General features: G+C 41.0%; 2 protein-coding genes and 1 long non-coding RNA gene across 6 annotated transcripts in view; 2 read left to right on the forward strand and 1 right to left on the reverse strand.

Annotated features, from left to right (window-relative positions):
- The window catches only part of INTS14 (integrator complex subunit 14), a 33796-nt gene extending 13567 nt beyond the window's left edge, over positions 1–20229 (reverse strand). The window contains exons 1-9 of one of the 4 annotated variants that reach the window (XM_082446806.1): positions 19869–20229; positions 15047–15330; positions 13672–13779; positions 10327–10482; positions 8997–9115; positions 8413–8555; positions 4729–4821; positions 2817–2961; positions 1340–1473 (exon numbers count right to left, since the gene is read on the reverse strand). In XM_082446806.1, the coding sequence (XP_082302932.1) occupies positions 1340–1473; positions 2817–2961; positions 4729–4821; positions 8413–8555; positions 8997–9115; positions 10327–10482; positions 13672–13779; positions 15047–15268 (1120 nt within the window). In that variant the 5' untranslated portion in view covers positions 15269–15330; positions 19869–20229. The remainder of the gene's footprint in view (positions 1–1339; positions 1474–2816; positions 2962–4728; positions 4822–8412; positions 8556–8996; positions 9116–10326; positions 10483–13671; positions 13780–15046; positions 15331–19868) is intronic. The other 3 variants (XM_082446808.1, XM_082446807.1, XM_082446809.1) reach the window with 3 other exon arrangements.
- LOC309654381 overlaps positions 1–27268 on the forward strand; it is a 198033-nt gene that overhangs the window by 82005 nt on the left and 88760 nt on the right. The gene's annotated exons all lie outside the window — the stretch shown is intronic.
- The window catches only part of SLC24A1 (solute carrier family 24 member 1), a 37641-nt gene continuing 32559 nt past the window's right edge, over positions 22187–27268 (forward strand). Inside the window, exons 1-2 of the mRNA XM_082445486.1 lie at positions 22187–22198; positions 25988–26089. The gene's annotated coding sequence lies outside the window, so the exon portion shown is untranslated. The remainder of the gene's footprint in view (positions 22199–25987; positions 26090–27268) is intronic.

The following is a 27268-nucleotide window of genomic DNA, read 5'->3' on the forward strand; positions in this document are numbered from 1 at the left end:
GCAAAATTTATGATCTTTCACTTGGATTTCAGCCATACTGCACAACTCCAGGGGGTACCAGTACCTAGAATACAAAGTCATCTAACTGGTATCTCCACTGTTCTCATAACAGCCAGAAGGATCTGATCATATTACTCCCTTCAGTGGCTTCCCAGCATCTGCAGAATAAAGTCTCAGCTCTTCACATTTCAGATGAGGCCTGCCCTGCTGTATCACTGCCAACCTCTAACTTACCATCTGGCCTTCCCACCCCTCCCTCACACTTTGTGCTCCATTTGGGCAGGATGCCCTTTCTGCCTTCACTAGCTCAGCAAATTCCTCTTTTTCTTCAAAACTCAGCTAGGGTGTGTCTCCTCTGTGCAGATTTTCCTGAGTCCTCTAGGCAGAGCTGACCATCCCCTCCTTCAGGCCAACTCTGATCTTGTGCCAGCTCATGTTTATTACTCCACTCTCCGCTAGACTTTGAGTAACTCCTGCTAACTCTTTTAGCTCCCACACCTGGCACAGAATAGGCTGCATAGCAGATGTTCCTAAAATTGAAATGGGCCCAAATAAGTCAAGGGTGACACTACAGCTGGAGCCTGAGTACCTAGCAGTACAAAGGCCTCAATCAGAGGGAGTAGGAAAATCAGAAGAACAAACAGTTCATGGGGGAAGCGGGGAGAGACAACCGTTTCTGCAACAAACATGCTGAGCTTAGGATTGTGACAGAGTATCCAGGTGGAGAGGTCCAAGAGGGAACTGGAAATATAATATGCAAGTTTCAGGGAGAGATCAAGCAGCACCAGAGTTAGAGATTTTTGGGACTCTGAAGCTATAACAGCTGATGAAATAACCAAGAGAGAATAATAACCCAAGAGAAGAAGGCAAAGAACAACACCTTGGGAATCATGAGGCAAGAGGAAGAAAAGACAAGATGACAAGAAAGAAAAGTTACCAAGGAAAAAGATAAGTACTAGGTGAATGCAATGTTAGGAAAACTAAGGGAAAATAGTTTCAAGAAGGAATGGGATTAAATTATCTCAGAATGACTAGGGGTACCTGGGTTGAAAATAGTACACTAAAGAAAAAAAAGTTTATGGAGAATAGCTTTTCACGCCAAGCATTTAGAGCATTTATTTTTACTTGAAGCAACCTAAATGTTTGTTTCCCCTGAGTTGTAAAGTTAAAAGTGCAAACATCAAACTCTCTTGGGGTTCTCCGTGTACATATCCAGTGTCAGAAACCACAGGGCACTCATAAGGGAAATCACGCAGCTCTCTGACTGCACAGACAGAGCCATTCCGAACAGCAGAGAGAAAACAAAGTCAGGATAAATAAAATCTAATCTGGGTTATACCTGAAATAGGACCCAACTGTGCCATTTTCCCTAGCCATGGGAGAGGTTCTGGGCCAGGCTCAAAGAGAGACATCATGAGGTTTGATTTCTTCTTGCTGTCAGCTTGGGAGTAGAGCATTCCGTGCCATTCAGGACTAGATGGAGAGAAGATGGAAGATCAGAAGAACATCAAGCCTGGGACTGTCAAGTAAAATAACTCTAGTCTGTGTTTTTCTCTTGAGAGACATGGTTTTCAGCTTTGAAATTAGGTGTATTACTTTTACTAAAGTCAAATCCTAAACGTAAAAATGCATACTGATGTCCCCTAATACTACCATTCCTTGGGGACAGGTATTATTATTCAATTATGTAGATATGGAAATCAAAAGCAGTCTTAAAAGAGAAAAAAAAAATCGCAAGGGCAGCAAGTAGCTGCAGGGGTGGTGAGGAGTAAGGGCTGAGACCTATAGGTCTTTTCAGCCGCCTCCGAATCATTCACAGCAGTACCACAGAGAGAAGCCCTTCTAACAAAGGGCACAAAGCCATCACCCAGCTCTGCTCCCACTTCTCAAAGGGCCCCAGGTGATTCGCCTACTCAGAGACAGTACAAGTAGCCTGAGTACCAAGAAATATAGCAAACTGATACCTAATAAGAATTGCATTCTTCTTTCTGGATCAGCTAATTTTAACTCAAGCAGAAAAGGAGCCATGCTTCCTCTGAGCATTCCTAACCTCTTGATTTTCTCTACCAGTCAATCAATCCCAGGTGATGGCCAGAAGATGACCTCTTCTTCTCTGACAACAGGTATTACAGAAAGGAAAGCAGAGAGTTTTGCAGATTTTGAGACTACAGCGAGAAGTGAAAGCTAGAAGGGCTTTCCTCATAGGGAAGGAATACAGCAGAGTGGTTACGAGCATGGGCTATGGAGTCACAACACATGGATAAGATCCTGGCTCTTTCATTTACTAGCTGTGTGACCTTGAGCAAGTACCATGACTTGCTCTCTAAGCCTCAGTTTCCTCATCTAAGGAATGGGGATAATACTGATACCTCCTGTATAGTGAGGTATATAAAGTGCCTAGAGAAGTACCTGGCACATGGTAAAATGTTCAATGTTATCAGCATCTTTTTTCATTTAGTTTTACCTCCTCATTTTATAGCTGAGGAGTCTATACTGAGTGCATACTGCATAAGATCCTATAACAAGTTAGTAGCATTCCTTAAACTGACCCCAGGTTTCCTAGATAGGATGGAAAAGAGGAAAACTGAGAAAAGATATAATATAAAGGCAATATAATTAAAAGACTCACTCTGTACTTATTCTAGGGGATGCTTTAAAGAGTAGTGTAGAAGGTGATAGTAGGTGGGAAGGATATGGCAGAAAGAGAAAAAAAGTGATGAGGTTCTTTCTATTCTTTCTTTCAGAAAAGTCTGGGGAATACTTCACTGTAAATTGATTCTCCCTTTCACTCAACCAAAGGTAAAAAAGTTTCTTACCCTAATTGAACTATCGCCACCATTCCTTCCACTTTTAGGCTGCCATGGAGCAGGACACAAAAGTTGGGTATTTTGCCTGCAATCTGATTGGCTGAATTTTCATCTTCGTTGTCATCAGTTATACCAGTACCCACCTCATCACCTTCTATGAAAAGAAGAGAAAACCAGTCAGACTGAGATTAGCTACAAAAACTCCAAACTCCAGTAGTACTCTTGGCTGTTTCTAGCCTTTGAAGGAAAGTATACAGAATTATAAAGGAATATTATAACAAGTAAGAAAAACTCATACTCTGGTTTTCCTATGTCCAAATAAAAATCAGTTTTCACATGTTAGATGAATTCCATTTATATGAAACATCCAGAATAGGCAAATCTATACAGATAGGATATCAGTAGTTACCTGAGGCTGAGAGAGATGGAAGTTTATGGGTTGATAGCTAAAAGGTTTCTTTTTGAGGTAGCGAAAATTCTAAAATTCTGATTCGAAAATTGTGGTTATGGTTGCATAACTTTGTAAATACACTAAAAACTACTGAATTGTACACTTTAAATGGGTGAAATGTATGGTATATGAATTATATTTCAGTGAAGCTGCTACACAAAAAATCAGCTTTCCATAGTTTCTACTGGAACACTAAGCTAGAGGCTCTCTGGGGGTTTCAGGCACCATCAAAACAGAAACAGAGATTCAGAGATGTCAGGAGTGTTCTCAACTGACAGCCTTCAGGCAGCACGTGGATGGGATACCCCAAAGAACAGTGACTACTCCATAAGTTTCTTGACTCGCTTCTCCAACTCCAGGTTCTCTCATACACTCTGCTGACAAATGAATGAATCTTCCTCCAATTAACTTCCTTCTGGAACTATCTGTGTACTCAAGCTGATTCAAAGACTTTCTAATTCAATAGAAAGATCTTCCTGGTTTAGTTTGACATTCAACAGCCCTTACAACACGGCTCCATTTTGCCTTCCCATACTTTTCTTTCCACTGTTTTCCTATACAAACTCTTTGTTTTGCCCGCTTTCTTTCTTGGCAATTTATATGGGCACGCAGAATTCCCAGGACCTTAGGAATAAGGTAAACTCAGTTGTTATCAATATCAATAACAATAACAGTAAGGTAAAGTATAAACAAAAGGATCATGATCAGCCATCTGTGAGAACATATCAAAGATTCTGTCTATGAATATGTGAGGGAGGGTTATGGAATACCTAACACTCCAACTGAGATAACCATGAGTAAATGGAATGTGGTCGTAACTCAGTGAGTGGAAACCTGATTGTATATACTTCTTGGAGAAAGCTGGTGAATATAAAGGAGACAGTCAGCCTAAAACAGAGAAAAGAGAAGTTTAAAGTGCTAGAGACTGACATTCTCCAGAGAGATGCTGAATGTAGGAGATATGACTTTATAGTTGCTGGAGAAATACATTCTGCAGTAATGAGGCCTCACAAGGACCTGGATTCATTCACTCATTCAACAGTATTTACTGAGTATCTACTATGTGCTAGGCACCAGTAGAGAACAGGTGTGGTTTCTCCCCTTATAAAGCTGTATTCCACATTTATCAGGCAACCTTCTGAGAACTACTTTGGTTTCCCCAGCATGCTCCCACAGGGAAAGGCAGAGCCCAGGATGAGGGACTAAGCATTGTCATCTCTAAAGAGAATTTCCACTGTAAATTAACGAAGCAGTACACAATAAATATGTGTCAAAATGCTTTCCATAGTTATAAAGCAGCAGAATTAGTTTTTTAATATATCAGGCAACATATTTTTTAAAAACCCAATCCAGTAACTACTCCTTTCCCCCAAATTCTGCAAAATGGGCTATTCTACTATCTAACATTTAAGAATAACTTTAGATAATAAGATACTTCATATGTATCACTGGAATAGGAAGAGAACTCACCTTTGTTAAGTGCTATAGGTAGGACCAGATGTCTAGACAGAACTGGGGGACTTGAAATATCAGCTATATCAATAAATCCCACTATTTCCAAATCTGAAAAGAAGGAATCAACATAGAATTAACTTATAACAAACAATAAATGCTGGAGACGGTGTGGAGAAAAGGGAACCGTCCTACACTGTTGGTGGGAATGTATCAATAAACTGGTACACCCACTATAGAGAACAGTATGGAGGTACCTTAAAAAACTAAAAACTGAGCTACCATATGACCCAGCAATCCCACTCCTGGGCATATATCCGGAGAAACCTGTAATTCACAAGGATGCATGCACCCCGATGTTCACTGCAGCACTATTTACAATAGCCAGGACATGGAAGCTACCTAAATGTCCATCTACAGAGGAATGGATAAAGAAGATGTGGCACATATATACAGTGGAATATTACTCAGCCATAAAAGGAACGAAATAAGGCCATCTGCAGTGACATGGATGGACCTAGAGATTGTCATACAGAGTAAAGTAAGTCAGAAAGAGAAAAACAAATATCGTAAAATATCGCTCATATGTGGAATCTAGAAAAATGGTACAGGACTTCCCTGGTGGTACAGTGGTTAAGAATCCACCTGCCAATGCAGGGGACATGGGTTTGATCCCTGGTCTGGGAAGATCCCACACGCCCCGGAGCAACTAAGCCCATGCACCGCAACTACTGAAGCCCCCATGCCTAGAGCCTGTGCTCTGAAATAAGAGAAGCCACTGCAATGAGAAGCCCGCGCACCGCAACGAAGAGTAGCCCCCGCTCGCTGCAAGTAGAGAAAGCGCATGCCCAGCAACGAAGACCCAATGTAGCCAAAAAAAGAAAAAAAAAAAAGAAAAGAAAAATGGTACAGATGAACTTACCTGCAAAGCAGAAACAGAGACACAGACGTAGAAAACAAACTTATGGTTATCAAGGGGGTAAGGGGGAATGGGATAAATTGGGAGATTGGGATTTACATATATACACTACTGTATATAAAATAGGTAACTAATGAGAACCTACTGTATAGCACAGGGAACTCTACTCAATGCTCTGTGGTGACCTAAATGGGAAGGAAATCTAAAAAAGAGTGGATATATGTATATGTATAACTGATTCACTTTGCTGTACAGCAGAAACTAACACAACATTGTAAAGCAACTATACTCCAATAAAAAGTAATTAAAAACAAAGAATTAATTCGTGTTATGGGAAAGTACATTATTTTCTATGTACTAGATTTCATAAACACAAGGTTTAGATCGGGAATTCAAATATGATGACTAGGAAGGTTATTAGAAGTTCCTCTGAATGACTCTAATACTTTGCATTTTAAGTAACTAAGAAAATAAGGACAACGGTCTTTTATTTAAGGGACTTAAGTTATACGACAAATCAGCTAGACTATTTTTATGAGGCTAGGTCCCCAGCCAAGGCAAAAGCTTAATGGTTAAGTCTCTCTGAATAGTCAGGATGTTCAGGTCACCAGGGGGCGTTGTAGTCAAATACTTCCACAACAACTGCAAGCAGCTACACTTGGAGGGTAAGGCTTTTGCCTTAAAACTGTTTCCCTGAGAAAGAAATACATTCTCTACAAAACCAAGGTAGCGGTCTACATATGACAATGGTTTCTTTGCTTTATAGAAGCTGTATTAAAGACCAAAAGTATTTGTTGAAAATCTAAAATAAGTTAAAAAAAAAAAAAAGTTGTAACCCGAAGTACTTTCTGGAAGTTTTTTCTGATTGTATAAGTAGTATAAAAACTTAGAAAATACTAAAAACTGTAAAGAAGAAAAATAAAGTCACTCATCATTCCTCATCAAAGGAAACCGCTATTAATATTTTACTGAATTGCTTTTTAGTCTTTCTTCTAGGCATATACACACTCGTATTCTCAAAACAATGTTTTAAAAAATCAGGATCATGGTGAGTATACCACACTTCTTATACATCAGGAAATCTGCTTCTCTGGAGTTTTGCTATCATTACCTTCTTTGGCTGAGTAATGAATGAATCAGCATAAGCAGTTATATATTTTTCCCCTGAGTAGAAAAAGGCCTACGTTTTAGTGGTTTAAATATAACCTATAACAAAAATCTTGGACTAGAAGTTTTTATAAGTTAGTCCATTAAATAAAAGACAATTATTCTTATTTTCTTAGTTACTTAAAATGCAAAGTATTAGAGTCATTCAGAGAACTTTCAATAACCTTCCTAGTTATCATATTTGAATTCCCCACCTAAACACTGCATTTGTGAAATCTAGTACATAGAAAGTAATGTACCTCTGGGAAGAAAAGATCTATTCGAAGTTACTCATCCAAAAAGGGTGGGAGGGAAGTAAGTGGAATCTAACTGGTTTGAAGGCAACAAAACATTTGGCACACTGCTGTCTAGTCACAATGAAAGAGATGGATGACCTACTTCCAGACAGCCAGGAGCAGAAAATAAAGGCACAGAAAACAAAAAAGCCTGTGCACAGCCCTTCACTCGAAAACTCCTTAAAATCTACACACCCAAGAATGAAATGAATTTCCAGCTGTACTTAATTTTAATCATTTTTTAAAATTTTCATTATACCTTTTATTATCAATTAATTAATTAATTAATTAATTAATTTTTGGCTGCGTTGGGTCTTTGCTGCTGCGCGCGGGCTTTCTCTAGTTGCGGTGAGCGGGCTTCTCACTGCGATGGCTTCTCGTTGCGGAGCATGGGCTCTAGGCGTGCGGGCTTCAGTACTTGTGGCACGCGGGCTCAGTAGTTGTGGCTCACGGGCTCCAGAGCGCAGGCGCAGTAGTTGTGGCGCATGGGCTTGGTTGCTCCGCAGCATGTGGGATCTTCCCAGACCAGGGCTCAAACCCGTGTCCCCTGCACTGGCAGGCGGCTTCTTAACCACTGCACCACCAGGGAAGTCCAATTTTAATCATTTGTTGATTGAACAATTACCTAGTGAACATCTACTAAACATCAGACACTACACCAGGCACTGAGGGTGCAATGGTGACTCAAACAGTGATGGTTCAACATATACCCACCACTCAAGTAGTCCACCTGCCAATATGAGACAACTCTCTTCTCTACTACCCCTTGTTACTTTTGATTCTTGGCTTTGCCAATTTAACCTAAGCATAGCACTGGCAACATGGTAGAAGCCATAACACACTGCTTTCTTTTAGTCATAATACAAGCTGCAGGATTAGAGGGGTACAGTATATCAGAGCTGAGACCTGAGAGACCATCATTTCTCCTAGAGATTCCACTCACCTAGCCAATAAGAACTAGAGGAAGTGACTTGTCCAGGGTCACAGAGGAAGAGTCACACAGCCACGTGTAAAAGCTAGATCTTCATATATGACCTTAATGATGATGCTAAAGTCTTACTATCTCTATTAAGAACTACCTCAAGGATTTCAACGTTAGTGAATCTGGCCCTGGTTTCCAACTCTAGTAATTTGTGGTTATAATCATCTAGGAATAGAGATTAACTCAGGACCTCACCATGGAAGACCACTAATCTGCCACCCCTTAGGCAATGCATCCTCCCATCCAAAGTATACTGACATTTCTTTTCAACCCTCCTGGAGAGAGGAGAGTAAAAGTCCGAAGTTAGAAGAAAGTAGGGATAACAGAATAACTAAGAAGGAAGTATAAAAAAAAGTTACCTGTGTTAATGACTTTAGGGATAGGATCGATTTCCTCGTCTACAACAAAAGGTTCTGGCCTGGGGAAGACTTGCACATCAGCAGTTAGGTGGCCACACTTGAGAACGGCATGGAAAGGTGTATATGCCAGATCTATCAGTTTTCTAGAATATGATGATTATTTGTTACAGAAAGAGTAATATGATACGTATAATTTTTTTCAAGTAATCTTTTTAAGATGTCAAGTTTGTTTTCCCTTCAAGTTGATTCCAAAGCTATGATCTGACCATTTGTGAAAGAGAACAAAATCTGGTATTTTTGGTGAGGAAATTTCAGTTCTGAAAAGCCCAAAAGCAAGTTAATCTTTGAAATTGCTGTCATTGTAAGGAAGTCAATACCTATAGACATTATAGATTTAGTCATGCTTAATTTAAAAGGGAATCAACACTTAAAAATCACTACTGCCAATCACTTTATCTGAAAAATGTGCAACTTGGGGAAAATGAAATGACACAATTAGAAACAGTAAAATAGATATTATTGTCTGACATCAAATTATAATGCTGGATTGTAAGAAGGCAAAAAAGCTCAAAGTATATACTCACCCAAACATAGACTGTACATTTTTCAAGCACAGGGGGCCATCAATAGTAAAAATCTGCCCTTCACCGTTGTTTAAATCTATAAGACGTTCAAGGCAATCCAAGGAATCAGTGCTCTGAAGCTACAAAGCAAAACGGATGACTCTTTTAAAGTGGCATAAAATGCCAGATTGTTATCAGTACACTAAGGTCACAAAATGAAGATGATTTTTTTTAACAATGTGAGAAGGAAAATAACTAATTTTGACTCAAGGCTACCAAAGAGGAATGTTATATAAAATTATACCAGTAGAGCTATTTCACTCCAAGTAGTTTTGCAAAGATTCAGAGGTGACCACAGTTGGTATTCACATAGCACCTTCCCTTCCAAGTGTTTCTAACATCTTTTGGTAAGAACCATCATTATCTACATTTTAAAGATAGAAAAACTGAGGTGAAGAAAAGTTAAATAACTTTCCAAAATAAATGGGAAAACCAGGAGATAGAGTTTAATAAAACATACATCAGAGTAATGTTACTTAACAACAACAACAAAAAATCAAAGCACACTTCTGTCAACATTTCTGGTGTGATGGACATAAGAATTCCTAAGTGAAGGAAACATCTAACACCAAAAAGAACATTCTGACTCTGTAGCATCTGAAGAATCTTTGTGGGAAGTAGGATGGATAACAACTCCAGCTATGTTTCCTGAGATGTGGCAACACTCTACTTTCAGAGAGCATTTGAGACATAGAGTCTTTTGAAATATAATCAGTAATTAGTCTCAGTTGAAACAATGGAGTTCAATGTTATAGTACAGGCATGCCTCATTTATTGAGTTTCACAGATATTGCCTTTTTTTAAAACAAATTAAAGGTCTGTGGCAAACCTGTGTCAAGCAATTTTATTGGCACAATTTTTCCAACAGGATTTACTCACTTTGTCTCTGTGTCACATTTTGGTCATTCTCGCAATATTTCAAACCCTCCACCAGCAAAAAGATTACAATTTGTTGAAGGCTCAGATGATGGTTAGCATTCTTTGGCAATAAACTATTTTTAAAATAAGGTATGTACATTATTTTTTTTAGACAATGCTATTGCACTCTTAATAGACAACAGTATAGTACAAACAAAACTTTTATATGCACTGGGAAAACAAGAAATTAATGTGACTTGCTTTATTGTGATCCCCGCTTTATTGTGGTGGTCTGGAATGGAACCTGCAATATCTCCGAGACATGCCTGTATATGTAATGTAATATTAATGGAATATACTAAAAAATATATTCCATTTTTGAGTCCTAAAATGGATCCAATCAAACTAAAAAGAACTTAGTAAAAAGCATTACCTCCTCCAGATTTGCCATGCACATGATGTATAACTTAGATGGGAAAGGAAAAGGTAGTGGGAACCTGTTGCTCTCACTGCGTTGGCTGTGAGTAGCTAGGGAGTGCCGCAGTGACCCTCTACCAATGCCAAGACAGCCATCTGTCACCAGGACAACCTGTTAGCAAAAAGTGAGAGGAGTTTTGTACATGAAATAACATATTTATTTAAAGCAGTCTCATTTGGCAATGATTTCATTTCTCCCTAATTGCATTTACACTGAAAAATGTACCTCTGCAGGAATACAAGCAAAGATGTGACTAAATCTCAACAACATTTGTCAAGTGAAAGATGACAGACATATTGTATTGATACGATTTTACACATATATGTTAAGTTCAGACCACATAAAACAAAACAAAGATAAATCAAATAGTGGTTGTGGGGTGATACTGAGTAGAAAGGGGCATGAGAAAACTCTGTAGGGTAATGGAAATGTTCTATATCTTAACTAGAGGAGTGGTTACATAGGTATATACATTTGTGAAAACTCAGTAAACTGTATACTTAAGATCTATGCATTTTACTGTATTTTATCTTATTAAACCTTTAAAAAAAGCACCTACCTATCAACACTTAAAAAAAAGACAAAACCATTCATAACCAATTCTTACTTAATTGTATTAAAACTAGAACCCTATCCCTTAGAGAAGGAGTTGGCACCTAAGACACTGGTGTCAAAAATAGCATAAGGGGTACTTCCCTGGTGGTCTAGCGGTAAAGAATCTGCCTTCCAATGCAGGGGACACGGGTTTGATCCCTGGTTGGGGAACTAAGATCCCACATGCCCTGGGGCAACTAAGCTCACGTGCCCTGGAGCCTGCGCACCACAAAGAGAGAGAAAACTAGCACGCCACAACTAGAGAGAGGCCCGCGTGCTGCAACAAAAAGATCCCGCATGCTGCAACTAAGACCTGAAGCAGCGGGGGAAAAAAAAAAAAAGAAAAAAAGAAAAAAAATGGCATAAGGACCTATTTTACGTGTGTCCCTAGGAAGTACCAGCACAGAAGTCTGAAGACTGAACCTTGACACTTTATTTTCAAAGATGACAAACTTTACCTACCCCTGGTCAACTAAAATGACAACTGCATTAAATATGTATTTATAAAAGCCATTTAACCAGACATGGACAAGACCTTTAAAATGCATTCTTAATCAACCTATAATTTTTAAAAGCTTTCAAAACATACCAACAATAGACATTAGTTACAAATCATTTTCCTTTTCCTCACTGTTTAAAGCAATCCTTGGGAAGTCCTGGGTGGACATCCCAAGCAATCCAGGGGAGGACTGTTTTTGTTCTCCCTAGCCTAGCCTAGTAACTTGACAATAACAGACCAGTAAGGCAGTATTAGGTGGTTGCACCATGTGAAGTGCCAAGACTGGCACTTACTTCTAAAGCCCAAGAATGCTTAATAGAGGTCCCTTGGAGAGATGTCATCTCTTAGGAAGACAGTCAAGGCAAATCCCTCTTCTAGGTACCAACAATTGCTACATAATGATTTACTTCTGGCACTAGCTTTTTCAGATGCTGTGTGATAATGAAATATTTCTTGTAATGTCAAAATGAGACAGACTTTACTCAGATAATGAAAACATAGTCCAGCTCTTTAAAAACTTGGTTAAAAATATTCCACATTAAAACAAATCCGTTTGATAGTAACTGATTATAAAAACAATCACTAAAAACGTCCACCGTGTTTTGGACCTGGTTCACCCCAAAACTCACCAAGCAAGTCTAAGTGGATCCAGGCCCAGCTCCTTCCCCTCAGGGTACAGTATATCTCAAATTCAGATTCCTCCTTTTTGCAAAGGAAGAAAAAAATATTAAAAGGCAGAAGTCTGCATGGTGCATAAGGTCTGGCTCTTACGTGTTTTCTGAGTTTCTTCTCTAAAACCACTGAAGAAGTAGCAAATGAAACTGTGCTACCTGCTAGCTTCCAGTTCAGAAGATACTGACAACAAAACTTCACTTATTCATTATATTGCTAGGAAATTAGACAGTCTGTATGCATGGTTTTACCAAATAAATAGTGTTTATGAAGCAAGGTGCCAAAGGTTTTTATTTCTGAAAGGAAATTGATCAAAGGGTATTTACTGGCTTTTTTAGCAAGTGTCCACTAAAGTGATCTGGTTTTTAACCTTTTAGTAGTAGCTCAGGGTCTTCACTAACCCATGAGTTCATACTGTATAAAACAACTCAACTACCTGAGTAAGAAAAAACAAAAAAGTTTAAAAAAAAAAAAAGCTGGGTTTATTGAGATATAATTCATATGCAAGAAAATTCACCCTTTTTAGTATATAGTTAGTTCTATGAGTTCCGACAAATGCATTCAGTGATGTAACCACTTCTACTATCAAGGTACAGACCAGTTCCATCACTTCTCATATTCCCTCATGTTTTTTTTGGGTCAGCCCCTAACCCTTCCTCACCCCAAGGCAGCCACAATCTTATATTTATTTAAAAAACAAATATCGGTGATGCTGCTGACACTAATGAGGAGTCCCGTATTTGACCCTATAATAAAAAATCATATACTATGGCCCACTGCCTGTTTCTGTAAATAAAGTTTTACTGGAACAGAGCCATGCCCATTTATTTACTTATTATCTATGACTGCTTTCGTGCTACGACAACAGAGTTGAGGAGTTGCCACAGACACCTGCAAAGCCTAAAATACGGAAAAAGTTTGCTGATTCCTGTTGTAGACTATTATGATTTTCCTTTTAGCAACTTTTCTGTTTTCTCCTTTAAAATGTGCTACCACTTCTCAAAGCACCTGTTTATAGCAAACTTCCAATTGCTACAACTCTGCTCTGACTGGATGCTATATGTGGACCTATTATGGACTCTTAAGGAAAGGGCAACAGATTTTATGACATACACCTCACTTTTTAGACAACCCAGGTAGTTGAGAAGGTTAAAAGTTTGCTGAATAAATGCTACACTGGAATAATGAATACAGACTATATTGTACTGATGTTTACAATTATATCACTCAAAATTATAATCGCCCCCTTCCAGGGGGTGTTCTAAAATTCTACTGTGAGCCCTTTGTGTTTTATACAAACAATGCTAGTTTGCAGTAAGTCAATTTACTAGGAGGATGCTTTCCTTAAGGCATATTTGTGCTGCTTTCTGAGTATATTAGTGTTGACTTAGTGCCTTCTTTTAAAAAGATACCAAAAGCGTATAACATAGTTTGTAGAAATTACAATGTATGCTGTGTCAGAGCCTGAACAAAATTGAAGCACCTCAGTGGTTAATGTTTTTAACTTAGGGCAAAGAAAAAGAACTGATCATTACCTGACAAGGAATTGCACCACCCCATTCTTGCTGAACGATATTGCAAACACCAACTAATGCAGACTCCAAGCAGGTTTTATCATAATCATCCATGTTACTTAGTGCTTCCTGATTGAATGAAAGATAAAATTGCTCATTATTCTTTAATGTTTTAATTTGTTACCAGAAAAAAACATAAACTGTTCAAAGCATGAATGTTACACAGGGGATATTGTGTTTCTGAGAGCCCAAAGCATTTGTTCTTAAAGAAAAATGGTAAAACAGATTTCCTCAACTATAAAGGATGATTAAAAGAGCTTCCCTTTATTCTGTTCTCTCATCAGGTGAGAGTGAATTGTCCATCAAGTTCGTATTTTATTAAGTGGACCTTGAAAGAAATAATTAAAATGAAAAACGTTTAAAGACATCACAAAAATAATGATGAAATTTACTGAATACTATCATCATTCGTGGAATTTTACATGCATTTAACCAAGACAACATCCTATAACACAGTGGTCCCCAACCTTTTTGGCACCAGGGACCAATTTCGTGGAAAACAATTTTTCCACAGACGGGGGGTGGGTGGGGCGGGGCAGGGGATGGTTAAGGCGGTGATGTGAGCGATGGGGAGCGGCAGATGAAGCTTTGCTGGCTGCCCGCTGCTAACCTCCTGCTGTGTGGCTGGGGGGTGGGTTGGGGACCCCTGCTATAAGGTATAGATAATTAACCTATTTTTATTTTCTTTATTTTAAAAAATTTTTATTTATTTATTTTTGGCTGCGTTGGGTCTTCGTTGCTGTGCACAGGCTTTCTCTAGTTGCAGCAAGCGGTGGCTACTCTTCGTTGTGGTGCGTGGGCTTCTCCTTGCGGTGGCTTCTCTTGTTGCATAGCACAGGCTCTAGGTGCATGGGCTCAGTAGCTGTGGCACATGGGCTTAGTTGCTCTGCGGTATGTGGGATCTTCTCGGACCAGGGCTCAAACCCGTGTCCCTTGCGTTGGTAGGTGGATTCTTAATCACTGAGCCACCAGGGAAGTCCCTGGAAAGACTGTTTTTCATCTCAAGTTTTATAGAAAAGAGTAAAGTGTTGAACCTAAAGATCCTGAACTTTAGGGGACAGGGCACTACATCCTGAGATGCTCCCCTCCCACAGAGAATTCCAGAAAACCAAGAAAGGAGGCTACAGCAACAACTCACAGCTCTAACTCATTGCTCTACCAAAGGCAGAAGGCCTACTGGTTATGACTCCTTGTTTTACAGTTATACTCAGATATTATACCCATAGACTTATCTTTAAATAATTCCAGTTCTAAATATTCAGTGCAATATGATAATACTGTTTTCCTTCCTATAAATTTTGGCCCTGTACATATAATAACTCATTCCTTTTTGTACCTGTAAGGTGTTATAATCTCTTGTGAAGGGAACCATCAATTCCCAGAGTGATGAAAAAACCACCAGAGCTGTAAACTCAAGCTTGTAATTTGTGGCCATGTGTTCAAACAGCATTGTCAAACCATGGGCTGCCAGGTGCTTGCGCTGATATTCCTCGGACCCCTCGATAGACACAGGTCGGGTCATGGAAAGGGATACGTCCATTACCACCACTGTAGGCATGATGAAAGTGATCCCAATGTTCCCAGTCAGAATGTAAACAGGTAGCTATAGATAGAGAAATGCTGTAGAAAATAAATATGATTAGGTCTTGCATGTCATGGAGAGAAACAAGTATTTTTTTAATCATAATTTTAACCTAACTTTCCAGAAATAAGTGAAGGCAAACCCCATTTAAGTTGAGGTGAGGACAAATCTGCAGGGAATTCAGTGGGAGGGAAGCAAGCAGTTTAGTTCACTGTGAGGACCACTCCTAGAATCACCCACTGAATGGCCATAAATCAAGGACCATCTTAAATGTTTCTAGTAAAAACACAATAAAACAAAATATTAAATTCAGGGAGCCCTTGAGTTGAATACTTTCAAATCTTACACAACTTAATATACCAAACACTCCTACATCACCTCTCCGACACTTAATTTACTAAAGAACATTTCTAGTTGTCTTATGGTGGTGCTTTTTGACAATCAACCATTCTTTTCAGGCACCTTCACTATCTTACTCAATACAGCAGTATTTGGGCAAGTGTTTGCTGAATTATCTTGTTGCTTGATGTCTTTTTTTTTTTTTTTTTTTATAAATTTTATTTACTTATTTATTATTATTATTATTATTTATTTTGGCTTTGTTGGGTCTTCGTTTCTGTGCGAGGGCTTTCTTTAGTTGCGGCGAGCTGGGGCCACTCTTCATCGCGGTGCGCAGGCCTCTCACTGTCATGGCCTTTCGTTGCGGAGCACAGGCTCCAGATGCGCAGGCTCAGTAGTTGTGGCTCACGGGCCCAGTTGCTCCGCGGCATGTGGGATCTTCCCAGACCAGGGCTCGAACTCGTGTCCCCTGCATTGGCAGGCAGATTCTCAGCCACTGCGCCACCAGGGAAGCCCCAACTTGATGTCTTTTTTAAAAAAATTAAAATGAACTCAAAATATAAAAACAAAAAGTCGGGCTTCCCTGGTGGCACAGTGGTTAAGAATCTGCCTGCCAATGCAGGGGACACAGGTTCGAGCCCTGGTCCGGGAAGATCCCAGATGCCACGGAGCAACTAAGCCCATGCGCCACACTACTGAGCCTGTGCTCTAGAGCCCACGAGCCACAGATACTGAGCCCAGGTGCCACAACTACTGAAGCCCATGCGCCTAGAGCCCGTGCTCCGCAACAAGAGAAGCCACTGCAATGAGAAGCCCGCGCACTGCAGCTAAGAGTAGCCCCCACTCGCCGAAACAAGAGAAAAGCCCGCGGGCAGCAACGAAGACCCAACACAGCCAAAAACAATAAATAAAATAAAATAAAATAAAATAATAAATAAATAAATTAAAAAAAGAAAAGCCTAGTAAAGTCATAGTCCAAATTAGACAAAGCTGGAAATCATTAAGCATGACAAAAACAACAAACTGCTAGCCTCAGTAGTACTCACTGCAGATAAACGAGGCAACAGCTCTTTAACTATGAAGGAAAAGAACAAAATTAAAGAATATGTATGACAGGTGGGAGGGAGGGAGATGCAAGAGGGAAGAGATATGGGAACATAAGTATATGTATAACTGATTCATTTTGTTATAAATCAGAAACTAACACACCATTGTAAAACAATTATACTCCAATAAAGATGTTAAAAAAATTTTTAAAAAATTAAAAAAAAGAATATGTATGACAGCTGGCATTATCTCATGAAACTGTATAAAAGTCAAAATGTAGAAGAAATGGAGAAAACAAAGAGCTTTTTAAAATTATAGATTGAGAATTAGCATGAAGAAAACATTTCTGTGCTCAAAAATAAAGAAAAAAGTTCCCAGATATACAGATCTGCTCTTGCTGCTGCTACTCCATTATTAAGCAAACTATAGTCTACTCACACAATGAAATATCATATAGCTATAAATAAATGATACATAAACAGATATCAGAAATATTTATATAGATATTAGTAACTGAGAAAAGCAGGTCACAGGCCTGTATGTATACACCGATTACAACTTCATAAAAATCATACTGCATATATTGCATATATACAATTTTGCATATATACAATTAGAGAACACTCAGGATGGACATAAACAAGTTAGAAATTTAATGTTCACTAATTTCTTTTTTGGAACTTACTTCAAAACACTTAACAATGGCCAGAGGGCTTGTTTTAGTACAGTGTCCAACTGCAAACGTGTGCTATTCTAAAATTCCATTTGTAAGTAGGCTGTTGGGAACTCTGAGCGTATTGCCTCATGGAAACAATGTTATAAATGGGGATCAGGGACTCATGTCAAGTAGGAAAAGCCTTTTTACCACATAATGGCCTTTCAAATACAAATGCTTCATGTATCCAACATCGATAAAGACTAAAGGAGATATATAAATTACCCTTCCAGACTCCTTTCCAAAATGTTTAACCATTTTGATAGAAAAAACTAAAATGTGGGATTCCCTGGTGGCACAGTGGTTAAGAATCCGCCTGCCAATGCAGGGGACATGGGTTCGAGCCCTGGTCTGGGAAGATCCCACATGCCGCGGAGCAACTAAGCCCACGCACCACAACTACTGAACCTGCGCTCTAGAGCTCGCGAGCCACAGCTACTGAGCCCGTGTGCCACAACTACTGAAGCCCGCGCACCTAGAGCCCGTGCTCCGCAACGAGAAGCCACCAGAATGAGAAGCCTGCACACCGCAACCAGTGGCCCCACTCTCCGCAACCAGAGAAAAGCCCGCGCGCAGCAACAAAGACCCAACGCAGCCAAAAATAAATAAAATAAACTTATTAAAAAAAAAAACTAAAATGTGCATCCTTATTCTGCGCCTCATTAAGCACAGCATGTTAAACATAATTCACTCTGACTTAGCATCACAACTCTGAACACCAATACCGCCCAGCACGCTGCTGCCCTCATGTTTTAATTTATACCAGCATTCTCCCAAGTGTGTGCTGCAGAACACTGTCCTGGAGGGATGCTCCAAGAAAGATGAGTTCAGGTCTTATTAAAGACACTGAGAAGCTCTACAGCAAAGAATCCAGTTTAATTTGTTAACTCTGTGTTTCCCATTTAACCCTTCTCTGATCATTAGTTGGTGCCATGGAACAAGTATTATATAGAACATACCCAGAAACACTGCCTTGTACTCAAGGGATCCAGGCTGTTGTGTTCTGTTTTGGTGCCTCCTCTTTATAACTAATTTTTGGACCATCATTTTGCATTCCACTTTTCTCTGTAATCATCCTCCCTCTTTCTGATTTGCTGCTTCTCGGTTACTATGAGCTGGAAAGCCAGGTAATCCAGCTTGCTAAAACTGTGTCCGAAGTCAAAGTTAACAGGCTCTGAGAGCATGTGTTTCTTCTGCTGTCAAGTGCATGAGCTTAGGCGTTATCAACTTGGTGCTGTTTCATCTACTCAGTCTTTCCAGACCCTTTCTGGGTCTCAGCTGTGTTGTTCAAGAAGTGAGGTCCTGTGCAATACTGGTTCAACTACACTACATTAGACCATAAGCTCAACAAGAGCAGGGACAGCGTGAGATTTGGCCCACCAATGTCTCCTCAGGACCTATCACAGCAGTGGGCACACAGTATGTACTTGACAAATACTTGATAATGACAAGTAAACTACCTCTCAGCACCAGACGTAACATTAATTTTTTGGCAAAACACATGACAAATTTTAACTCTGGACACCAGAAACACACTTCCTCCTCTCCTCGTTCAAGCAGAGATATCAGGAACTCCTACGCCTCTGCCCACATATATAGAGTTTATCCAGCTCCTATGGTATTCCCATTCAGGCACAGAGGTCTTCACGTTACTGAAAGCTGGGGATGCAGAGTACTGGCCTCATCTCTTAGGAGAATGAGAATCAGGACACACAGATTTAGATCATATATAAGAAAGCATTTCCAGCTCATGAAATCTGCTGTAACACTGGAATGGGTGACCATAGCTGGCAGGCTTGCATTCTGGGAAGACACTTATGGAGCTGGCTCTTTCTTCTGACTGATGCATTTGTGTCTACCCCCAAACACACCCCCCTAACAATGGCAAAGTCATGGGAAACCAATTTAGAACTCAGGTTGTCAGCACAGAAGTAAAAGATGGATGGATGTTCTTGAAGGATGGTTCACTCAAGTAGCCTAGGCCTGATTAAAAAAAAAAAAATCCCTGCCCACACAGTCCAGCAATTTTGTGAAAACACCATGTTACTTCTCTCTTGGGTTGATTCTTACCCTAAGGTCCTCCACCCCACCCCCATAGCTTTCTCGTAAGTACAGTTTACATACAATGCTTAAGACAACTAGTGGGCTTCTTTTCTCAAGAACAGTCTACTCCTGAGAATAGCCCTTAGCCCCTTGATTTGGTCATCTCCATCAGCTACACATTTATAATTCTTCCCAGGAGACAACTAGCTCGTTCATAAAGAACTGATTCTGAGGAGTATCGCTCTTAAAGCGTGATTCCACTCGAATTTCTAGGAATCCGCTAATCTACTCTTAAGTTTGTCTGTTGGCCTCATCTCTTGCCCGGATGAGTCCCCTCCACCGTTCTCAGTTACAACTTCACCTCTAAAGTGCCAACCTGTAAATACAGAACTCCTGCATTTGGATCGCGTCTGCCTGGGGATGTATTTTTACCTTAAAATCAGTCAAAAATCTTTGAGATCTGGAAGTCTCTTATGGGAAGAGGAGGCGAAGGGGGCCTGGGCAGGGGGCCGACATCGTGGTGCTTGTGCGGAGCTCTGGCGCGGCAGAGCGAAGGGAGGCCGAAGGCAGTGCCCCGGAACTGGCGCCGCAAAGACGGCGCGGGGCGGCCACCTCGGAGGCGGAAAGGCCGGGCGTCGGCCCCGCGTTGTTCCCCGCCACCGACCCCTTCTCCTGCAGCTCCAACAAGCAATCCAAGACAGCCTACGGTCTCCAGCCTCCTCCACTCACCCCACGCCCTTCACCGGCACAGTCCGTCACCAAAACCTTTCCGCCTGCGCGCCGCAGCCGGAAGTATACGGCCGCGCGACGAAACGGAACTCGGCGCCGTGGGTGCGCGAGGCGCTTGGGGCGGGGCTTTAAGGACGTCGTGGGCGAGGCGTTGACTCAGCAGAGAAGCTGCCGGTTGCGTCTTCCTCAGTGCTTCTCTTCGCAGCGTTTTGTCCGCGACCGCCGCCACGACCCCACTCCCCACATAGTCCCCAACTGCGCCGGGCCCGGACTGTGTTCGCCTCTTCGCTCCGTCCCCGTTCTCGGGCTCTTCAGTATTTGTTTCTGGCCTCCTGCCCACCTGCCTCTCGTTGGCCCGTGGGCCTCACCTGTCTGGGTAACCTGTGAGCAATTCACACTCTGTCTCCTCACTCACCTGGGCTCGTTGGTGCACCAGCCTGACCCTCACTGATATTTGCCCCTCTTCCCCGTCCCTCTTCAGACCCCTCACTCATATCCTCTGAACTAGTTGACAGAATCCTCTTCCTACTCTTTTTAAATTGTAATTCCTGCCTGAGGAGTGCTCATACTGAGCACGCTGTGTATTTTTCGTAGCTGACGTGAGCCAGTTTCCACGTCAAGACTTTCCCTCTTGGTCTCCTCAGCCCGGATGCTCACTTTATCCCCGACCCCTTTGAGGGAAGTAGAGGGAGGGTTCAGTCAGTTCCCCTGCCTTGGCCTTCAAGGTGCGCTGCTGAGGGATTTGCACTTAGGCTTTCCTGTGAGTCATCATGGGCCCTCGCGTACCTCGCCTCTCGCCACTTGGTGTCCCCATAGCAGCCTGTGCCTCAGCGAGGTCCTTGAGGGGGACAAGGAGTGACTTTCTTTCTAACCTCTTAGAGAGCTAGCAAATGCCAGCTAGAGGTAGGCCTGAATGGATGCCAGCAGGCCCCTGGGTAGTTATGGTTCAAAAAACAATGCTGTACCACATAGGTTACAAGTGGGAACAGAAAGGCCTCTAGAAGGCTTTAGGCCTTTGCCTCCTTTTCTTTTGGTTGGTGGGAGGGGGCGAGGTAGGAGGTGGGTCAAGGAGGGAGAATGCTTTGAACCGAACAACTGAGTCTGTCTGACTTTTCACAGCTTGTTCTGTGGGAGAGCGTGGGCTCCAGTTGCTTGTAGTTCTTTCCTGTCCTCTCCTTATATCAGAGGTGGCAGAGGAAGGCGCATCACTTCCATGGGAATGTCCCTGTCAGCATCAGGGCCCAGGGGCAGGCAGACTGCCCTATTTGCTTCAGAACATCTCTCCCCAACTTGGCTGGTTTCACCATCTCAAGACCCTGTTATGCTTGAGCAGGCACTGGAATCTAGGTAAGTAAGGCTGCATCCTGATTACTTCGTTGTAGTTTCTAATTCTTTCCCTAGTGGGAGGGATGTGGCCAAGAACGTGTGGGCAAGGGAGTTTTCTAGCTACCCCTAATGTGCTGATGACTTAGCCCTGTGGTCACTGTTCTGGTAGTTCCAGCTCAGCTCCATGGACTGATTCATTACCTTACCCAGTCCTAAAGATTAAGTTTATTAGTTTGCTGATGGGTGATCACATCTTCTAGTTCTTCTGAATACAGGCTTTCAGGAGACCAGGGAAGCAAAAGGCAGTCGATTAAAACTGATGATAAAAGGGAGGACTACCAAGAGGACCACATCACTTAGGGCAACTGGTAGGTGCTTTTGTTTTTGTTTTTTAATTCTTAGTAGAATCCCATTAAAAATCAAAAGGTTGTTCAGTGAATATAAAATCAGAGAACATTAGCACAAAGAGTTAGAAGGTCTTAAAGGAGAGGTCTTTCAAGCCATAGCTGGCTAATAAATTGCTTTTTCCTACTCAAGAGACCCTTAGCATTTGCATGTTTCCACACATACATTAAAGGAAATCGGTAAACAGCTTCCTTTGCATAATCTATCATCCCCTTTATTTTTTCCTGCTTTGAAACAGTAGACAGCTGTCACAGAGGCTTTGAAAGGCAGAGTGATTTGGTCTCCAGTCTGGCAGAGTAAAGGTTAGTGACAGAAATAGCAAGCTGCTCACAGAAGCCAGGTACTGGGGTTCAAGGGAGGTTCATATACCCATCCAATTCTCCAACAGCACGTGTTGAAAATGTAGATTCCCAGACCATGCTGAGTGAATTGGAATTTCATGGGTTGGTGCCTGGAATCTTCATTGTTAAGTTCCCAAGGTGATTTCCTTCCTCACCTACAGAGAGGAAGGGTAAGGAGTGAGTGAGTGAGGAAAAGGGAAAAAGAGAGGTTAGGGGAAGGCGGTGAGCCCACATTCCTTTTCTGTTCTTCCCTCCCTTTCCATCTCCTGTGCTGTCCTTTGCCCTATGTCTTCCTTCCTGCCTCCTCTAGTCTGGACCATGTCCACTTCCAAATCATACTTCCAAGCTCCAGGCTATCTGCTTTCCCTCATCATCCTACCCCATTCCTCTATTTTCACCAAAGTGGAAGTCCAAAGAAATTGTAGATATGACCCTTTTGTCTTCTTAAAAATTTTTATTATTGAAGATTTTCAAACATAGACAAAGATAGGGGAATAGCATAATAAATCCCCATGTACTCTTCACCCTATTTCTACTATCAACTCAATTCTCAGTCTTGTTCCATTTATACCCCTACCCACTTCTCCCCAACATATTGTTTTGATACAGATCACAGATAGCATAACATCTTGTCCATAAGTATTTCATTATGTACCTCTAAAAGAGAAGGATTTTTTAAATTAATAAACAATTTTTAGAGCACTTTTAGGTTCATAGCAAAGTGGAGTGGAAAGTACAGAGAGTTCCCAAATACTCTGTCCGCACACACACAGCCTCCTCCACTATCAACATCTCAGCACCAGAGTGATACATTTGTTAAACTCTATGAACCTGCATTGACACATCATTATCACCCAAAGTCCATAGTTTATTATAGGGTTCACTCTTGGTGTTGTACATTCTATGGGTTTTGACGAATGTATAATGACATGTATCTACCATTGTAGTATCATACAGAGTAGTTTTCACTGCTCTAAAAATCCTTTGTGCTCTTTTTATCCCTCCCTCTCCCGTGACTCCCAGGAACCACTGATCTTTTACTGTCTTCATGGTTTGCCCTTTCCAGAATGTCATATAGTTAGAATCATATAGTAAGTAGTCTTTTCAGATTGGCTTCTTTTGCTTAGTAATATGCATTTAGGTTTCCTTTACGTCTGTTCATGGCTTGATAGCTCATTTCTTTTTAGTGCTGTATAATATTCCACTATTTGGAAGTACCACAGTTTGCTGAAGAATATCTTGGTTGCTTCCAAGTTTTGGCAGTTAACAGTAAGGCTGCTATAAATATCCTTGTGCATGGCTTTGTATGGGCATAGGTTTTTCAACTCAACTGAATAAATACCATGGAGAGAGATTGCTGGCTTGTATGGTAAGCATATGTTTAATTTTGTAGGAAACTGCCAAACTGTCTTTCAAAGTGGTTGTACCATTATATATTCCCAGCAGCAGTGAATGAGAGTTCCTAATGCTCTATATTCTCACCAGCATTTGATGTTGTCAGTGTTCTGGATTTTCACTATTGTAGTAGCTGTATAGTGGTATCTCATTGTTGTTTTAATTTGCAGTTCCCTAGTGATACATGATGTTGAACATCTTTTCATATGCTTACATGCCATCTGTATATCTTCTTTGGTAAAGTGTCTGTTCAGGTCTTTTGCCCATTTTTTAATCAGGTTGTTTGTTTTCTTCTTGTTGAGTTTTTTTTTTTTAAACATCTTTTATTGATTGATTAATGATTGATTGATTTTTTGGCTGCATGTGGGATCTTAGTTCCCTGACCAGGGATAGAACGCACGCCCCCTGCAGTGGAAGGTGGATTCTTAACCACTGGACCACCAGGGAAGTCCCCCTTGTTGAGTTTTAAGTGTTGTTTGTATATTTTGGATAACAGTCCCTTATCAGACATGTATTTTGCAAATATTTTCTCCCAGTCTGACTTATCTTCTCATTCTCTTGACAGAGAGAGACTTAAACCCACAACAATTAAACTACCATTGTCACATTTAAAATAATTAACAGTAAATCCCGAATATCATCAAATACCCAGTCAGCTTTCAAATATCCAGTTGTCTCATAAATATCATTGCAATCTCTTGATATATCTCTGAAGTCTCTTAATCTATAGGTTTATTCCTCCATGTCTTTCTTCATTTGCAACATATTTGATGAAGAAACTCTGACCTCCCTCTCAGTCCTCCTTCAGTCTTTTCCACAGCATTTGAGAAAACCACAGAGCTTCCCCAGTCTAAAATAATAGAAAGTCTCATTGAACAAAGAAGCGATTTTGTATAATTCCAGTTTCAATTAACTTCATCTCTGCTCTGTAAATAGGGGTGAATCTTATCCACCACTGGATCCTCAGGGTCTGGCACGTGACACTCGATATGCATTTGTGGAAAGAAGATAGGAGGGAAGGAAGAGAGGTTATTAGAAGAAGGGTCAAAGGGAGAAAACAGAAAATTTGGTGGGTACTACATTTGTCTAAGAAAGTAGAACTGAACTTTTTTATTTAGGACCCCCTCTCCTTTGAAAAATGTTATAAACTCTAAATTTTTTTTTTTAAATAAATTTATTTATTTATTTATTTATGGCTGTGTTGGGTCTTTGTTGCTGCTCATGGACTTTCTCTAGTTGCAGAGAGCAGGGGCTACTCTTCATTGCAGTGCGCGGGCTTCTCATTGCAGTGGCTTCTCTTGTTGCGGAGCACGGGCTCTAGATGTGCAGGCTTCAGTAGTTGTGGCACGTGGGCTTAGTTGCCCCGCAGCATGTGGGATCTTCCCGGGCCAAGGATCGAACCCATGTCCCCTGCATTGGCAGGCGGATTCTTAACCACTGCAACACCAGGGAAGTCCATAAACTCTAAATTTTTAAAGACCTCTCATGATCTGGGCCTGCATCTGTCTTGCCAGGCTCACTCCTCACCCTCTTAAAACTTTGGTAGTATATTTCAATGAAAAAGCAGATAAAGCAAAACAAAACTAGTTTTAAAAAAGTTATAAAAGTAATTCATTTATATGGGAAAAATTCAAACAGTTTCAAAGTACATGAAGTGAGAAATTAGTGGTTTTTTTCCTAGAAGTAACCATATATATCTCCTTGCCTCAAGTATGGTTCCAGCTGCTGGGTTTGAGAGATGAAGTACCAGGTCTTTTTTGTTTGGTTGGTTTTATTCATTCTATATCTACTGGTGACAAAAGTACAGCTATTCTTACATAGTCTTTGCAAAGTTGTTTCTACCTATGCGCGTGTGAGTGTGTATATTCATTCCTTTTAATTGCTATGTAATTGACTATTGGAAAGATGTGATATCATTTATGTAACCAGTTTTCCATCAATGTTTAGATAGATTTCAGTTTTTGCCTTACAGGTAATGCTGGCAGACCATCATTGGAGCTTTTCCTCTGAGGTGGGAAGCCGCTGGAAAGTTTGGAGTATAGAGAGCCATGATCTCACTTACAGTTTAACAGCATCACTTGTGCTTCTGTATCAGATTTACCCTCTATCCCCAGTGTCTTCACCAGCACTGGATATTAAATTTTTTAGTCTTTTTCAATTGATAAGCCAAAAATACCCCTCACTGTTGCTTCAGTTGACATTCCTTTGTAAAATCAGATTTGACAGGGTGAGTTTTACTCAGTGGGCTGTTTCACGCTCACTTAGAGAGGAGTTGTTAGTTGTACTGGTACTGTGTGGATTCCTGCATGGCCACACGGAAGCCCTCTGATAGAGCCTGTCTGATCTCTCCTCTAGACCCCAGGCCCCTCGGGATGGGTACCTGACTGTGAAGCCAGAACCCTGTCTCTGAACTGCTTACCAACCTGAAGTGTCACCCCCTGCAGCTCCCTGCTTCAGGTGTGGCTCCAGCCACTGGCTTGGAGAGATGAAATGTCGTGGGATGTTTGGGGGCTTATTTTGTTCATTTCCACCAGTGACAACTGCACAGTCGTTTAAAAGAAATCCTATAAATGATATAATATAAACAATTAAAACAATATAAACAGAAGGTCTTGAACTGTGACACAGTTCAGTATCTGACAGATCCAAGTGTTTCCCCACAAGTTCTCACTGTACCTCTTAGAGCAACCCCATGAGGAAGTTCGTCTTTCTTGGTTTTATAAATGAGGAACCTGAGAATGAGAGACCTTTGGAGACTTGCTCCTGGTCAGACTTGTTACTTTATTAGAGTTTGCAAAGTACTAGTAGGTCAAATTCAGCCGCAGCCCCATTTTGTTTGCCTTTAATATTTTTAAACTGTTTTACATTGGAATGCTTATTGATGGGTCATTCATTCTCTGTCCAGACACAGCCCTCATTACTCTCTGCTGACTTTGAATAGAGCTGATTTAGCTTAATTTTACCCACCCAGGCCCTGAAGGCATTGGATTTTGCACCCCCTGCCAAATCTTGTCTAATTCCACCGTGCAACTATAGGGTTGATATCAACTCCTGAGGTAGGCCCAGAAATAAACCAGCCTCAGCCACAAACCCTCAGTGTCAGGTGCAAAGCCTAATTCCTTCTCCATCCTGTTCTAATAGAACCATGGGAAAGGCCTTGAGCTGCAGAGGGTGGGAGAGGAAAGGCCTACCTGCCGTCCTGCCCAGCCCCAAAGCCCCGCCTTCCTCAGCCCCCGATATTATTGTGAGGGTCAGAGCTAGATTTACCTCACCTGTCCTGCCACACTGTTCCAGGGAGAGGATAAAATAAGACAACTTTGTAGAAAAAGCAGATCAGCTTCCCCTCCTTGGTGGTGCTGGTCTTTCTCCAGCAGTTTGAGCTCTGAAAGGCCGTGAGCCTTTGTGAGTGGGCATCTCCCCACCCCACACATGTGTAGCTCAGGTGCTCCATCTCTGAGCATCTCTTCACTGGGATGTACATCTTCAGTCCATCAACAAATATATTAATTAATTAATTAATTAATTTTTAAACAGAGGCACAGAGTTATATATTTATTTATTTATGGCTGCATTGGGTCTTTCTTGCTGTGTGCGGGGCTTTCTCTAGTTATGGCGAGCGGGGGCTACTCTTTGTTG

Source organism: Balaenoptera physalus (genome assembly GCF_965194825.1).
Source record: "Balaenoptera physalus genome assembly, chromosome: 2".
Taxonomy (NCBI): Eukaryota; Metazoa; Chordata; class Mammalia; order Artiodactyla; family Balaenopteridae; genus Balaenoptera; species Balaenoptera physalus.